Source organism: Molossus molossus, unplaced genomic scaffold (assembly GCF_014108415.1).
Source record: "Molossus molossus isolate mMolMol1 unplaced genomic scaffold, mMolMol1.p scaffold_m16_p_16, whole genome shotgun sequence".
NCBI classification, from domain to species: Eukaryota; Metazoa; Chordata; class Mammalia; order Chiroptera; family Molossidae; genus Molossus; species Molossus molossus.
The window spans coordinates 2609365-2625636 of NW_023425351.1; the positions used below are offsets into that span (position 1 = coordinate 2609365).

General features: G+C 55.0%; 1 protein-coding gene across 3 annotated transcripts in view; it reads left to right on the forward strand.

Moving 5' to 3' along the window:
* The window catches only part of WWP1 (WW domain containing E3 ubiquitin protein ligase 1), an 84258-nt gene extending 70791 nt beyond the window's left edge, over nt 1-13467 (forward strand). For all 3 annotated transcript variants that reach the window (XM_036263735.1, XM_036263737.1, XM_036263738.1), the window contains 9 exons: nt 248-336; nt 3530-3689; nt 5809-5942; nt 6031-6171; nt 6881-7001; nt 10269-10373; nt 12102-12198; nt 12421-12493; nt 13098-13467. In XM_036263735.1, the coding sequence (XP_036119628.1) occupies nt 248-336; nt 3530-3689; nt 5809-5942; nt 6031-6171; nt 6881-7001; nt 10269-10373; nt 12102-12198; nt 12421-12493; nt 13098-13197 (1020 nt within the window). In that variant the 3' untranslated portion in view covers nt 13198-13467. The remainder of the gene's footprint in view (nt 1-247; nt 337-3529; nt 3690-5808; nt 5943-6030; nt 6172-6880; nt 7002-10268; nt 10374-12101; nt 12199-12420; nt 12494-13097) is intronic.
* Nucleotides 13468-16272: the final 2805 nt, after the last annotated feature.

The window sequence follows — 16272 nt, forward strand, 5'->3', positions numbered from 1 at the left end:
CTGCTCTCCTGCACTGACCCAGAGTAGAGCCACCGGCAGTGCGAGGCAGGGAGAGGCGAGAGAGCGAGAGAAAGCAGAGTGCCCTGAGACACACCTCTGTGCAACAACTCGGACTGCAGTTACAGGCGTGGCTGTGTGACATAAGGAAAGGTGTGCTTTGGAAACTAGAGATGAAATGTAAGTTGAACTGTTCTGGAAAGAACTTGTGCTTCTGTGCTCGAATGCCCATGTCTTCATCTCCGATCAGATCATGGCATTGAAGCCCTACGACTTGAGGAGGCGATTGTACGTCATCTTCCGAGGAGAAGAAGGACTCGACTATGGCGGTTTAGCAAGGTAAACGGAACGTCTGCTTTCAATAGCGTCTCCTTTACGTAGTGGATGGATTCTTGAAAAGATGCGTTTTTAATAGCAATCCAGGATTATTTGTAAAACAAAAGGTATATACACAATTCTAGAGGTACTCATTACCTATACATTTTTCTGCACGTATATAAATGTATATGTGTGTGGTCGGCCTGCGATGCAAGGTGGTTTCGTCCTTCTCACTGTTGTAAGAGTGTGTGTGGGTTTATGTCTGCGTGGTTAATCCAGTCTGAGTCCTGTTGAGAGTGAAGTTTTCCACGCTCACGCACGCAGTACGTTGAGAATAGCGGACACTTAGGAAGCGCGGCTGGGAAAGCCTTTCAATGTTTTTACCCCTCGATTGCCTTGCCCACACCTGCTTTGACCATAGTTTGTTTTTAAACAAAACTCTTTCATTAAATCTTTCCAGGGAATTAAATTTGCTTTATAGAAACAACTGTCTTTCTGAATTCATATTTCACAGGGGGTCTAGAACCCCAGAGGCAGTGGTAGTGCAGCAGGCAGAGATGAGGGCTGGCCCCTGGGGGGTGGCGGGGGATCAGCTTTGGATGTATTAGCATATTTTCTCATTATTAGGGAGGTTTTTCAGAACAGAAACACTACCTATTACAATAAATGTCTATGTTACGTCTATCATGATGTATCTCAGTTTCAGAAATGCTCAGACATTAAGAGGAAGGTGCATCTTCAGGATGAAATACGGAATCATTTCTAGTGTCTGAGTTGACAACGTTGACTTGTCTGAACCCTTATTTACCTCGAGTATTTTGATTTAGTTTTACATTTTGACGATTTTGCTGCATATATTCAGTTCCTCTATACCATAATTTTCTTATTCCCAGATTCTTTGTTTTGATGTGTGTGTTGGTTTTGATTTATTCAGGAATTCAGAATTCACAAGGTTGATTGATTCTGCAGTTTTCAGAATGTTGCTTTTGTATATAAATGGCAGCTTGACCAGATGTAGATTCTCACATGAGGGTCTGTGGTCGCCACCTCCTGGCCTCTGGGGACTGAGCGACAGGTGGGAGCCCCGCCCCCACAGGAAATGGTTTCCACTGGGTGCCCACACACTCCTTGTCCTTGAAATTCACTGATTTCATTGTTGATGGTTTTATATCTTTTTAAAGAACATATTAAGATCTTCCTTAATTTAAGGGAAATTTTCTTCTATTATGTCTTTGAATATTTTTTCTGTTCCATGTGTTCCGTTTCCTTCAGGAACATCAGTCGTGGGTATGTGGAGTCTCCTCTGTCAGCCGTACGTGTCGTCTGTCTCTGATTTCTTTCTCTGTGCTTTTCCATTTTGTTTGGTGTCCTCACACCTGCCCCCACCCTGTTCACAGTGCTGCCTGCCTTCTGCTTCTCCTGCGGTTCTGCCCGTCTTCTTCTCTGGGCTCTGCCAGCTCAGCTGCTGTCTCGATCCCACCTCTGTGTGTCCTGAGTGGTTGAGGTGTGGAGATGGGGGTGCTAACCGTGACCCACCTCCCCTGCCTAGGGATCTCCCTCTTCCCTGCCCGCAGGTGCAGGTCAGGTGCCCCGTGACACCCTCTTTCCGAGTGGACTCAGTGTTCTCTGGGCTGCGGCAGCCGGTCACTGGTTCCTGTGAGCTTGTTCTCAGCTCTCTGCTGGGGCGTGTCCGGCGTCCACTCTCTGTGGGAAGTTGCTTGGCTCAGCTGCTGTGTTGGGACTGGGTTTAGTTTTAGGAATTGGTACCTATTATTTCTTAGGTGATTTTGTTTGGGGACTCCCTTCTCTACCCTTCAGGAATTTCTGAGATTGTGCTTTAAAATCTTCGGGAAAATACTTGCAAATAGGTTCCCAGGCTGGGTCTAGCCTGCAGAGGGGTGGCCCCATTTTTACTTAAAATTTTTAGAAATTACTTGACAACATTTAAGAAAATGACTAGATTATGCTCAAGAATCAAGATTTCTGGCTTTTTAAAAAAAAATACTAGACCCATGTGCCCACCTTACCACATGCCACCTGGGCTGAGTCAGGGGGCGGCCTCCTGGGGCAGTGGGCTCTCTCCCTGCTGCCCTGGCTGCCCTGGCTGAGGCTGACGATGCGCCCAGAGGCACTTTTCTTTAAAACGCATGTGACTTTGATTAGGGGTACAGTGGGGAGTGGGGGTTGTGGGACGTAGGAATTGAGGCCCCTGGATCCCTGCAGGTGTCTGGCTTTGCAGCCGTCTTAGAAGAAATTGTTTAAGAGCCTTTTCTGTGCTGAGCTTATTTTGTCATATAAATCATTATTCTTTTATCTAGTTGTATTTTGCTTACTAGACTTTTATAAATGAGGCAAAATAGGCAGTAATAAGTTAGAGAATGTTTATCACATTAAAGAGTTTGCCTTTTCACCATAGTAGTTCTGTTTTCAGTGCATTGTCAGGGAGAGGGGGCATGTCCAGCAGCAGGAGGAGGGGGCTGTGCCCTGCAGCAGGGAGAGGGGGCGTGTCCCGCAGCAGGGAGAGGGGGCGTGTCCCGCAGCGGGGGGGGGGGGGGGGGGGGAGGGCCTGTGCCCTGCAGCAGGGAGAGGGGGGCGTGTCCCGCAGCAGGGAGAGGGGGCGTGTCCCACAGCAGGGGGAGGGCCTGTGCCCTGCAGCAGGGAGAGGGGGCGTGTCCCGCAGCAGGGAGAGGGGGCGTGTCCCGCAGCAGGGGGAGGGGCTGTGCCCTGCAGCAGGGAGAGGGGGCGTGTCCCACAGCAGGGGGAGGGCCTGTGCCCTGCAGCAGGGAGAGGGGGCGTGTCCCGCAGCAGGGCGCTGTGTCTCTGCAGCAGACCTTGGTTACCACCTGCTGTGTGCTGTCCCAGGCTGTGTGAGTGAAGGCTACAACTGGATCAAGATGTGGCCTTTTCTGTTGAGGAGCTCTCAGCCTGGTAGTGGGGGCAGGTCATCTGCAGAAAAGTGAACACTGTTCTCTGTGAAGTTGTTACCAGTTACTGACACAAATCCCATGCCTGACAGAACGTCACAAGCTGCCCTTTAGGATGGCTCTAAGGACTTGGAGGGAAAGGCGGGCCCTGCCGAGGGCCCCCAGCAGCACGAGAGCAGCCCTGTGAGGTGCAGACGGGACCTGCTCAGCGTGTGGCCGGCAGGCACTATGTGTGTTGCTGTGTTCAGATCCATGTGCATGTAGACACGTGACCTGCCTCATTTGTCTAGGGAGTGGTTTTTCCTGCTGTCCCACGAAGTCCTGAACCCCATGTACTGCTTGTTTGAGTACGCGGGCAAGAACAACTACTGCCTGCAGATCAACCCTGCGTCCACCATCAACCCTGACCACCTCTCCTACTTCTGCTTCATCGGCCGCTTCATCGCCATGGTGAGCTGGTGCCCAATTCACTGACATCGCTTACTTCAAAAGTAGCAAAATGACGTGCGTGGTCCTTGGTTCTGCCTCTTCATTCTCATGAAAGTGTCTTGGAGAACAACATTCAGGGCGGAGGGAACAGCAGGACCAGGCCTCCCTGGGTGCAGTTCTGATCTTGAGTGGCTTGGCTGGAGCCCAGCAGGCAGAGAGCAGGAGGGAGCCAGGCTGATGGGTGCTGTGGGAGCTTCAGGGTGCTCACTGGAGGATGGGTCCAGGTGACCCGCTCTGACCTGGATCCTGTCGCGCAGACTTTGCTGCTGGCTAGAGAAAAGACCATGGGTGGCGGAGCAGGTGCCAGAAAAGGTAGCAGTGCTGGGAGGCACTAGGGGTGCAGCGGGGGGTTTGCCGTTCGAGGCCCACAAGCTGAAAGCCCTGGGACGGCCGGTGTGGCAGGTGAGACCCAGTCGAGTGCAGGCCTCGTGTCCGCCTGCAGTCCTGCCCCCGAGGCAGCGGGGTTTCCACAGGAGCAAGCCTGGGTCGTCAGCAGTGTGGGTTGGTGTGCTGGGTTTCAGACACCTGCAGGCCTCGGGTGTGGAGCAGGGGCGTGAGGACACCGGGCTGGCATTGAAGGGTGCTAGGTGAGGCTGTGTGAACGCTAGGGACGCGTGTGGGCAGGCACAGGGCTCAAGGACATTCGTCTCAGGGAGTGAGATGAGAACCTGCTACAGAGCCAGGATGAGGAATGGAGACTCCAGTAGGAGGGGTTCCCAGGAAATAAGGAAGAAGGAAGGACTGTCACCTGGCCCAGGGCTGATGGCGGAGCACGATGAGGTGTAGCAGCCAGGGGCGGCCAGGTCAGAGCCAGAGAGTTAGCTGTAAGGAGCTGCTTCGAGGGTCCGAGAGAAGGGGCAGTGGCCAGAGCTGATGTGGGAGCAGATGGGAGGGACCAGAGGTCCATCTGCTGATGGCCCAGTGAGAGAGGGTGGAGCTGCAGGGGGCCAGACCTGCAGACGGAGCCGGGAGGACAAGACCCAGGAGCTCATGGGAGCACAGAGACCCGGTAGGAAGCTGGTCTGCGCATCTGTGGAGACCCTGGCAGTCCTCTGACAGCTGCGTCTCAGTGAGCAGAGCGCACTGCCTGCCTGATGGGGAGGCACAGACGCAGTGGGAAGTCGCTCTGGGCACTCCCCATGGCCCTTGGGGCTGCGCAGAAACAGGCGCGTGTCCAGGCACCTTCTGGCTCGTTCCTGACCCGTGTGGCAGGGGCTGAGCCGGGCTCTGCAGGCCTGGGGCCCTGAAGGCATGGGATCCACAGGGAGCCCAGGAGAGGGACGAGGTTAGAGTGGCTCCACCGGCTAGAGCCTGAGGTGCTCTTCCTGCCACAGGCACCCGCTGGGCGGAGGCGGTGTGAGCCCCAGGGGAGGCTGGGCTCCTGGGGACTGCTGACCACAGCACCCCTGCCCTGCGCTGCGTGTGCTTCTCGTCAAAGGCTCAGTCGCTGAGGGCTGAGAGCCAGGCTTGGAAAGGGTGCGCCCAGTGGGTGCTGAAACCCGCGGGACTGGGCGTCCTGGAGAGATGGAGACGCAGAGCAGACGGGGAGGAGCCCAGACACCAGGGTGACCGCCACGGTCATGGGCGGCGGTGGGGGGCGGTCAGTGAGGAAGAGCACCCCCGCCCCCTTCCACCCTGGACCTGAGGGGACAGAGGAACCACACCCTGTGAGAGGACTTGAGGGGAGCAGGTTCTCAGGGAAATGCAGCCTTTCACCGTTTTCCGAGAGGACCTGAGGGCCAGGGCCTCGCAGCGGCGGGTCCTGTGCATCAGAGGCCCCAGCACACTCAGGTGGGGGGCCCAGGGCTGCGTGTCCTGTGCCAGCTGCTGCCTGAGCAGTGATGGCCCAGAAGCCCAGCCGGCCCAGCGCAGGGGAGAGCCAGGAGCCCAGGCCCTTGCTTTGCGTCCCCGTCCAATTCGGTGGCTTGATCTACCAGTGCACAGGGAGGGGCGGGAGGCTCTGTGTCCTTGACCTGCTGGTGGGACATGACAGCCATGACCTCGGCCAGGCCTCAGGTCGCTGCTCCCATCATGCAGACATGACTGTAAGTTTTAAAATAAATGTTCTTTTTCTCGGCAGGCACTTTTCCATGGGAAGTTTATTGATACTGGTTTCTCTTTGCCATTCTACAAGCGGATGTTAAGTAAAAAACTGACAATTAAGGATTTGGAGTCTATTGATACTGAATTTTATAATTCTCTTATCTGGATAAGGTTTGGAGATTTATTTTTAAATGAGGCATTTTCTTGAAACCAATGTGTATGTCTTGTTAGTTAGTGTCTATGTGTTTTTATCACCCAGAGACAACAACATCGAAGAATGTGGCTTAGAAATGTACTTTTCTGTTGACATGGAGATTTTGGGCAAGGTGACCTCGCATGACCTGAAGCTGGGAGGAGCCAACATCCTGGTGACCGAGGACAACAAGGATGAGTACATCGGGTGAGGTTTGCACACTGCCCAGGAGTGTTGGCACCGACCCCATCTGCACCCCACTTACTCTCTTGCTGCTGCCCTGGGAGGGTCCACACCCATTCCCTCCCATCGGCCTTCCTCTCCGCCCAACCTGGGCAAGTGCGCCAAGTCCCTGGGCCCTGCGTGACCCTCGTGTCCGTGTGGTTCAAGTCAGTGTGAGTGCGCGGACCGTCACTCCCACGGCTGCTGGTCTCCAGGGCAGCTCCTGCGCAGGCCCCACGCCCCTCCCTGCCGGGCCCTCCCCTGACCGAGCTCCTCCTCCATTCCTCCTGTCTCCTCCTGACCCCCCGCCCCCGGCCTCTGCTTCCATCTTCAGTGGTTTCTCCCCTGAACGTTAGGAATCATGTTCTGCAGTAAGTTGGCGTGGAACCTTCTCTAATGGGGACCACAGCAGTGTCCCTGAGGCCCCTGCGGGGCTGAGTCAGGAGGAAGGGGAGCCCTTCCCACCCATCGGGGTGTCGCACCGACAGGGAACCTCTGTTTCTTCCTGTGAAAAGTGCCCTCAGGGTACACGTGCTGAGCCGACTCCTCGTGCAGATGTGTTAACTCGAAACCATACACACGTGTGAACAGAATAGGTCGTATATTTAGGAAAAAACAGGATTTTAGAACACTTGGTGTGGCAGAACGTCCTCCTGGTCCCCCACACACCTGTTTGAGACGCGTCTGTCTGCAGGCTGATGACGGAGTGGCGGTTTTCCCGCGGGGTGCAGGAGCAGACCAAAGCCTTCCTGGACGGCTTCAACGAAGTCGTCCCGCTGCAGTGGCTGCAGTACTTCGATGAGAAAGAGCTGGAGGTGAGCCGTCGGGTGACCTGTCACAGGAGGGGGAGGGTCTCACAGGAGCCTGCACAGGGTTCCAGGCCCTGCGGCCGCTCTGGTGCCCTCTGCTGCCAGTTGCTGCCCTGGCGAGGGGCTCAAGGCCGCTGAGCTGTGACGATGTCCTGGCCACAGCCAGGGTCAGGTGCTCATGGGTCCCAGACAGAGTACAGCCGCAGCCTCAGTTGGGAAACCTTCTGAAGTCCTGGTTTGGTCATCAGTTGCCCAAAGAACAGATTTTGAAGTCATGAGTTCCTAGCAGCCTCAGCTGTGCTGAGACTTGTTAGAAGTCTACCAGGTTTTTTGTGATGACACACTTGGAATTGACCACCTTAACCATTTGTGAGCGTGCAGCTCAGTAGTGCAGGTGTGTGCAGTGTCCACGGCAGAACTGCAGGACTTCTCACCCTGCAAAACTGAGACTGCCCGTTGAACAGCTCCAGCTCCCACCCCAGCCACTCGCCCCGTCCTCCCTGGTCTCTGCGGGGCGGCCCATGTCCTGCTGTGATGGGCTTCTTCACCAAGAACGTCCTCCTGGTCCGCCCACCTCACAGCAGGTGCCTGGACTGTCCCGCTTCAGGCTGGCCCTGCTCTGTGCACGCACACACGAGTGTCCTCGCTGTCAGCCAGGGGCTGAGGAGGCACCGCCTCCCGCTCATCCCAGTGAGCTGCTGAGCGCTGCTGAGCGCGGCTGACGCCCTGCCTGCACCGTCCTCGGGCGTGTCCCAGGACGGACCGCTGGCCCTCTAGTAATCCTGTGTTTACATTTCTGAGGGACTGCCACACTTTTCCATCCATCGAAGGGCCCAGGGTTCCCACTCCTGCATGTATCTGCCTGCATTGGTTATTTAGTTTTGCTGACCTGATGGGCGAGATGACAGCTCACTGTCATTTTGACTTGTGTTCCCCTAAAGGTTAGTCACGAATCCGTAACATCTTCTCTTCCCAAGTGGGTGCCAGGATTGTCCTTGGCGTTCCCGCTTGGCCCTGTAGGTGCAGTGTTTGGACTTGAGCCAGTGTGGACCATGTGTTAGGAACCTGGCTTGTCACATAGCCAGACGTGCGTGGAAGAACTAGCATGTGTGTTCTGTAGCAGTGTTCCCGGGCAGAGGAGAGCTGGCTGGAGACTCCGACTGACACAGTGCACGTGGCAGTCGGGTGCACCTGGGCGACATGCCGGGTCTGATCCTGTCCACGTCTTTCTTAGCAGCTCGTGTGCGCATATTAGCACACACACACTAGAGAAATGAACAGATGTAGTTTAGGTTAGTGTCCATCACAGACTTCGTTGAGAATCTGAAGAAAATGAAACTGCTTCGGATCCTCAGCGCACACGCCTGCAGCGAGCGCTCTGTGCCCCGCGAGCATCCCTGCCTGGTCCCTGGGGCTGGGTGTCGGGTGGAGGCAGCCTTGGGGGTCCAGCAGGCCATAGCAGGTGTGTGCTTGTCCGTGCCCCTTGGCGGCTGTCACATGTTCTCACGTACAGCCTGGGACATAGCTGGTGTTTGCCAGTGTCCTCACCCCTAAGGAGAGTGGCGTCCCACTGGGCACTGCCCTGCCCGCTGCTCGTAGCGCAGAGCTGTCTGCGGACACCCAGCCTTCTGTGGTTGGTTTTGCTTTGTTTTGAGTTTTACTCCCTTCATTGTCTCTCTTACCATGAATGATACTCAGTACTCAATAGTGGGCATTCATATCATTACCCAGAGTAATGTCCATTCATACGCATGCCCCCTTTCACAGGCTAAAGTCTGTTTAAACTTTAAGATGTTAGTCTTTACTAAAAATCTGACCGTACTAGCAACAGAAGTCAGCTTTGACAAAGGGCATCAACCAAGAGAAAGCCCCACGTCACTGACTGGACCTAGGAAATCTCAGAGAACCTATAAAAACTATTGAGCCCAGAGGTGAGGACAGTGAGGCTGTGCACCACCCCCCCCCACTCCAGGCCTGTTCGCGCCCGGGGGAGGTACGCAGTGTGTGGCTGGGAAGAGAGGCACCTGGACAGTCCAGCATAGACCCCACGTGATGGTCAGCTGACTAACACAGGACTTGTGTTTCTGTGGGAAGGGGAGGTCTTCAGAACAGAGGATGCTGGGTCGCCGGATGTCTGAGTGGAAGGAAATTACCCTGCGCCCCTGCCTCAACCCACACACAAAGATGCATTTAGAATAAGCCACAAGTAAACGTGGAAGCTAACACGAAAACACAGGAGCTAGTTCCTGAGGGAGGACACAAAGTCGCCAGCAGAGAACGGACGCTGAGCTCCTCCCCAGGTGGACCTGCTCTGCCTGGGCGAGGAGAGGCAGCCTGCCCTCGGACAGTGACCAAGGTCCCCCTCGCAGGACCTGTGCTGCCGCCACACCTGGAGGGTCTCCTCAGCCCCTGAGCGGTGTGGGGGAAGGCCAGTGCAGTCACCCAGGGACTGTTGGGTTTCCTGGTGTTGGACACACCTCGCCCTGGGCCGTGTCCACAGACTTCTCCGTAGTGTTCATCACAGCTTGACTCCTCAGAGCCCAAATCTTAAGTCCCCTGTGTCCCCCGAGAGGCGAATGGGTGGTGGTGTATGTGCCTGGGGTGAGACTACCTCAGTGCCAGCGCCGTGCTGGCACCACAGCCCGTGCACATCCTTGTCCGGGGGCAGGGGTGTTAGAAAACAGGACTGGGTGACATTCTCAGGAATCCAGTCATTGGTCACCTGGCGCCTCCTGAGGGTGGCTGTGACTGCAGAGGGTTGTCGGGAACACTCAGCATCTCCACTGCAGAGCTGCCCACACAGGTGTGTGCATGGTCCGAGCTGTCCCTGCATGCACACTGCACTTCTCGCTCCACAAGTTCCAGTCCAGTTGATTTGAGAAAATGTGCACAAAATAGTTTTATCCCATATATAATAAACTAGCATTTGAAAACTTCACAGGTGTAGAATATTTTATTCCCAAAGCCTGAATAAATGAATAGCGGGGTCTGTATATTTTTAAGTAGATAAGATAGCATGCATTTAAAAGAAAGAAGGGGAGATGTGTTTGAAACTCATCAAAAATTTGGATGCCTAATCTGGGGGTTTTCTGGTAAGGAGATGGCTTCCAGCATCGCTCATGTTTTTCTTGAAGAACAGATACTCTGTTTTCTGCATTCAGTAAACGTGGGTAAGAAAGTACCAGCCCCTGCGTGACATGTTGCCGCAAGTGCTGTGGGTTTGTCGCTGTGACCATGCCGTGCGCGTGGCCCTCAGCTCTCGTCTCGCCCCAGGTGATGCTGTGCGGCATGCAGGAGGTGGACCTGGCCGACTGGCAGCGCAACGCCGTGTACCGGCACTACACCCGGAACAGCAAGCAGGTCATCTGGTTCTGGCAGGTCTGTGCTGCCCTCTCTGAACAGAGGACTCGGGATGTTTGCTAGTGCATTGTAGGTTAGACCACAGTTCCTGTTACACTGTCTTGGACGTGGTTTTTAGTCTTGGAATTCTAAGTCAAGTGAACGGCATGACCGCGCGGAGATCCTGTGTGTCTGTGCTCCTGGGTGGGAGGTGAAGAATCTCCTTTGACAGGGTCAGAAGTTACAGGCGTGGATGGTGTGTTCTAGCAACATCCAAGTATGCTCGTTCCCCTGGGTTCCAGAAGTAGAGGAAGTCGAGACACTGAGTGGCACGAGGTGACAGCTGAGACTCAGCACAGTCCCCAGGGTGCGACCCGCTCTCTGCCATGGCGGAAGCTGGTCCTGGGCATCCGTGTGCTGTGCACAAATCTCGATAGCAGCTTCCTGCTGTGTGTGTATTTGAACACTGGAAACGTCTAGATCGGGGCAGCTTCACGGAGACCTGGCAGTGGACCCACCTGAGCCATTGTGACGGCTGGTCCTCTGCCCGCTCAGGTGAAGTCAGCCTGAGTGTTTGGGTCACTGGAGAAAGGCTGTCCCAACGTGGCGTCCTTTTGTAAGGATGGGGATCGTGTTTATTACTTCATGCTTTGCAGATGTGTGGACACTTCTAGAAATTTCTTAGAGATACATTGTGACGTGCAGAATGGCACCTCCCAGAGTGTTCACTGTGGTGTCACTGGTACACAAAAAGAGAGGGGAGACGCCTGCTGTGTTGGGGGGCCGAGTGAATAAACCTTACCCATCCACTCTGCAGCACTCTGCCCCGGCCCAGTGTTCTCAGGTGCAGAGTGAGAGACGAGCAGTGTCTCCACCGCGGTGTAGGGGAGGAAGGCTGACTGGGGGCGCTGTCGAGGAGCCTCCCTCGGGTGGGGAGCTGAGCAGCTGGGGGCAGACACAGGCGCCTTCCCAGCCTGTCTGCATGTGTCTGACCGAGGAGCTGAGGCTTAGGCCACGTGAGGCCGTGCGATGAGCCATTTCCTGGCCTGGGCTGCTCTCAGGACAGTGCGGGTGTGCGCTAGCCCTGCTCACAGCTGTCCTGTCTGATGGGCCTGTCAGCAGCCAGCTGTGCACCCGTCCCATCCTCACCTAAGCTTAGCCCCCCTGAGGACACCTGCTCTCCATGCTCCTGCCTTCTCGGGGCCAGTTCAGATGGTGTTCCCACATCACCCGTCTGTCCCTCTCTGGAGAGTCAGAGGACTAGACTGCCTTGGAAGAGGGCACACTCGGGTTTCCAGGGTGAAGGGCAGAGTCCGGGAGAAATGTTGGTGGAGGAAGCGGTTTTGGCTCCTGGTCCCCGGAGGGGAGGAGAGGGGAGGGCAGCCGCCCAGGTCAGGACAGGACTAGAGCTCAGCCAGACCTGCGCACGCCCCCCCCCCCCCCCGCAGCCGTGCGAGCACACCGCTCGCCTGTCCAGCCTGTCTCCTCAGGTGTGGGGGTGCCCACGGTAGGGCTGCAGGCCGAGCAGCGCATGGAGGTGCTGGCAGGACACACCCGGCTCCCTGCAGCTCCCCTTCCTCTGCCGTGGTCTCCCCATCACTAGTCCTGATCCGCAGTCATTGCTGCGACCACCTTCTATCACTTCAATTTCTTATTCAACTTCACACTTAATGTTCAGAAAGAATTCAGGAATAATTGAAGTGTCTAGTGTTTTCATGATGGAAGATAACTTGGCATCGACCTCACATGAACTCTCTCCTGTTGCAGTTCGTGAAGGAGACTGACAACGAGGTGAGGATGCGCCTCCTGCAGTTCGTCACCGGGACCTGCCGCCTGCCCCTGGGGGGCTTCGCCGAGCTCATGGGTGAGCGCGTGCCCTGGGCCAGGGAGTGCAGAGGGCTGAGACGGGCTACCCACCCGCTGGCCGTGCGCCTCGGCGGCAGGGGGCGCAGGCTTCTGGAGACCCTGGTCTTGCACAGATGTGGTTCCTGCAGCTCACTGTGGTCCGTGTGATGAGCTCTGTTGTCTAACTGTCAAGACCAAAACGTCGGAAGGACCAGTTTAACCGTCTTGTTTTCCTCTTTAGGAAGTAATGGGCCTCAAAAATTTTGCATTGAGAAAGTTGGGAAAGATACCTGGTTACCAAGAAGCCACACGTGGTGAGTTGAAGCCAGAGTCTTGTTTTAAATGTAAGACCCTGTGACTGCTGATTCCGAGAGCAGCCTGACTCAGTCCTCCACGAGCGCCCTGATGTTCCGGGCTGGTCCGCTGGGTGCCGGCGTGCAGCCTGACCGAGCCGGTGCTGAGTCCGCTGCTGTGAAGTACAGCTGATCGCTCCCTGCCTCCCGGGGGAGGGTGCACAGCCGGCAGGCGGGCAGCGCTCGGAGGCCCGCAACAGGGAGGTGGGGTGGGTCACCCTGGGAAGGGCTGACTGCAGAGGATACACAGCATGCCGAGACGCAGGAAGCACGTTCTTTGTACAGGGCTGTCTGCAAAGACCCTGAAGTAGGAAATTGCAGAAGATGAGAAGACTGTTGTGCATGGAATGGGGGGTGGGCGGTTACAGGTCAGCTGTGCAGGCCCGGCCACGGCGGGGACCGGGATTTGAATAGACTGCTGTGAGAAACGTGGACATGTGCATTAGTTCAGTTGTATCAGTCACCCTTCTCTGGCCATTGAGTTTTTCAAATGTGCTGTATAAGTCCTGTACTAGAAACCTTCCCAGTTCATTTACTGAACACATATCTGGCTCTTTGTGTGCAGTTTCAACCGCTTGGACCTACCGCCGTATAAGAGTTACGAGCAGCTGAAGGAAAAGCTCCTTTTTGCGATAGAAGAGACGGAGGGCTTCGGACAGGAGTAGAGCTCATGGGCGGCGCAGGCCGCGCCTGCACGGAGGAGTGTGCCTAGGCTGTTCGCGGGCAGGGACTTTATGGGCGTCTCAAATATAAACGGTTTCCACTCAGAATATGCAAAAGAACTCATCCTTTTCTACTTTATTTATTGTTCCCTGAACTGACTGAGCAGGATAAGATCAACCTTAAATTCCGAAGTGAGGCTGGACTGGACGTGCGCTCTAGTTTTATAGAGCTGCCACGACGGCACTGTGGGCTGTGGGCGCTGGGGCGCGGGCCGAGCCTGCGTGGAGTGTGCTACCAGCGCTGCTGGCTTCCCCGGGCGCCCCCACACTCCACAGTCACCCCTCCGCTGCCGCAATGCCACACAGGAGTGAGGGGCCTCGGAGACAGCACACGAGGTCCCAGAGCAGGCATACCTGTACTTTATATTTTATGTGATGGTCTTTAAATTTAATTCATAATGAACGGATGGAATTTGATACTTAGGGACACATAAAAGATAATGTGAACTTTTTCACTTTTGTTTGTGTTCAAAATTTTAGTTCATAAAACCAGATGGACAGAAGAGTTCATAAGCATTTGAACTCAAACTAATGAGTCTAATGCTTTTCTATTCATGTTTTAATATCTCCATTCCTTTAAAATTCATGAAAATTCTATGTAGCTGAATTAAAGAAGCATATAAAAAATCTTTTGTCCTTACCCCCTTTCTATATAGATCATTATTTTTGTCCTAAGCAAATAACACTTTTTTATTGTTTTATCAAGGGCATTTGCTGAACTACAAAGATGTATAACAAATTAAATCTGATGTGAATGATATTAATGCTACTTTAGCAAATGGGGCTTCCTTATTAATACAAAAATTTAGATTTGTATCATTTCAATATACAATGTAAATTTCATTAACTTAAAATTTTTTTATAACTGCAGAAGTGACACCTTAGAATGTTAATATATTTCACTGCTGAGTACATATGAAAAATATTAGTATACAATTTAATTTCCCTAAACAGTTTGTTTTGCCAAAGTTTTATTTTTCTATATATCACTGTGTTCTGCATTTTTTCAAAACTCACAGTGAAGACGCAATAAAGGCAGTGCCCACCGGTCCAGCAGACCCCCCCCAGACCCTCGTCGGTGACTGCTTATTTTCGAGCCTAAAGGATTAAAAAAGAAACCACTGGTGTATGTGACAGGGTGACGAACAGTCCTCAGAGTGCTCCTCATTACACCCGACAGCTCAGCGTGAGAGCAGCCCCGGCCGGGCGAGAGGACGGCGGCTCAGGCCGGAGCTCTCGTGGCTGGTCCCCTCCCCACTGCAGGTAAGAATCTCTGTGACCAGACGGGCCAACAAGCCCTGGTCAGCTTTCGGGAGAACTCGCCAGGACTTCCCCCAGATGATGGCAGAAATGCGGACCCACAGGCAGGACCTGGCGCGGACAGTGCACCAGGCGGGGGCTGAGTCGCGCTGAGGCCACACGGGGAACAGCCCACGGGAGCGGCCTGCGGGCACAGCACACCACCATCTGCCAGACTGCCTCTGGCCTCCCCGGACACAAGCTGCAGAGGTTGTTCCTCGTCCTTCCTTGGCAGAGCTGAAAGGGTTGAGGAAACTGTTCCCTGTAGCCTTGGCTTTCCCACCTCTTAGCCTCAAAAGCAGATGGGGTGGCCAGCGTCAGCAACAGTGACACTAACTCTGTTGCTCTTCATCCATTCAGCTGAGAAGCCAAACTTGAGGCCCCAGGCATGTGGTGTGCCCAGGGGAAAGCGCAGACCCATCAGAAGGGAGGGCCTCCCACTTTCACAAGGCTCCTGTACACGCCGTGTGCTCTTCAGTCGCGGGTCCAGTTCACGGCCAACTGCAGGACGCCTGCACCTGAGCCCCGTGGCCCCCCAGTGGTAAGGGCGCCCGGGCACACAGACGCCTGCACGCGAGCCCCGTGGCCCCCCGGCAGTGAGGGCGCCCGGGCACACAGACGCCTGCACGCGAGCCCCGTGGCCCCCCGGCAGTGAGGGTGCCCGGGCACACAGACGCCTGCACGCGAGCCCCGTGGCCCCCCAGCGGTGAGGGTGCCCGGGCACACAGACGCCTGCACGCGAGCCCCGTGGCCCCCCAGCGGTGAGGGTGCCCGGGCACACAGACGCCTGCACGCGAGCCCCGTGGCCCCCCAGCGGTGAGGGCGCCCGGGCACACAGACGCCTGCACGCGAGCCCCGTGGCCCCCCGGCAGTGAGGGCGCCCGGGCACACAGACGCCTGCACGCGAGCCCCGTGGCCCCCCAGCAGTGAGGGTGCCCGGGTACACAGCCAAAGGGTCTTGAGTGAGCACTGCACAGCACACAGTGAGTGACCTTCTAGGGACACAGACAAGTCCCAAAGCGGCACCTCCTACATTCCAACTTTCCTCTTCCCAATCTTCACACATGAAAACGCAACCAGGTGGCAATGACACTTCAAGTACTGGCTGAAACAGTCACTCCTCAATGCTCACAATGCCGGGAGCCGGGTGTTTTCTGTTTCCTTTGTTGTAATGACACTTATTTTAGAGAACAGTTATTCTTACGAAGTTCACAGTCGATGACTAAACACTCAAATGGGAAAACTTTGCCAACAAGAAGTTAACTGAGTCCCTGGCTGGTTTGGCTCAGTGGCTACAGTGTTGGCCTGCAGACCAGAGGGTTGTGATTCCTGGTCAAGGGCATGTACCTGGGTTGCAGCTTTGATCCCCAGCCCAAGCCAGAATTGCACGAGAGGCAATCAATCGATGTGTCTTTTACATCAATGTTCCCCTCCTTCCCTTCTACTCTATCTGAAAACAAATGGAAAAATATCATCCATCAGGTGAGGATTAACAAAAAAACCCAAAAACCGAGGGCTGTCGAGTTCTTACAGGGTAGCGGCCAAGTTCAGATTTTTTGTCACGGCCTCAAAAAAGGAAACACGCCCACAGGAGGTCACTGACCCCTTGACCGTCTGTACTTTTCCCGACCACACGCCTCCGCACGAGCATGGGGAGGGCGCAGGGCTCTACGGACAGGACAGCCTGGGTCCCTGAGCAGGCAGCAAGTCTGACCCGAG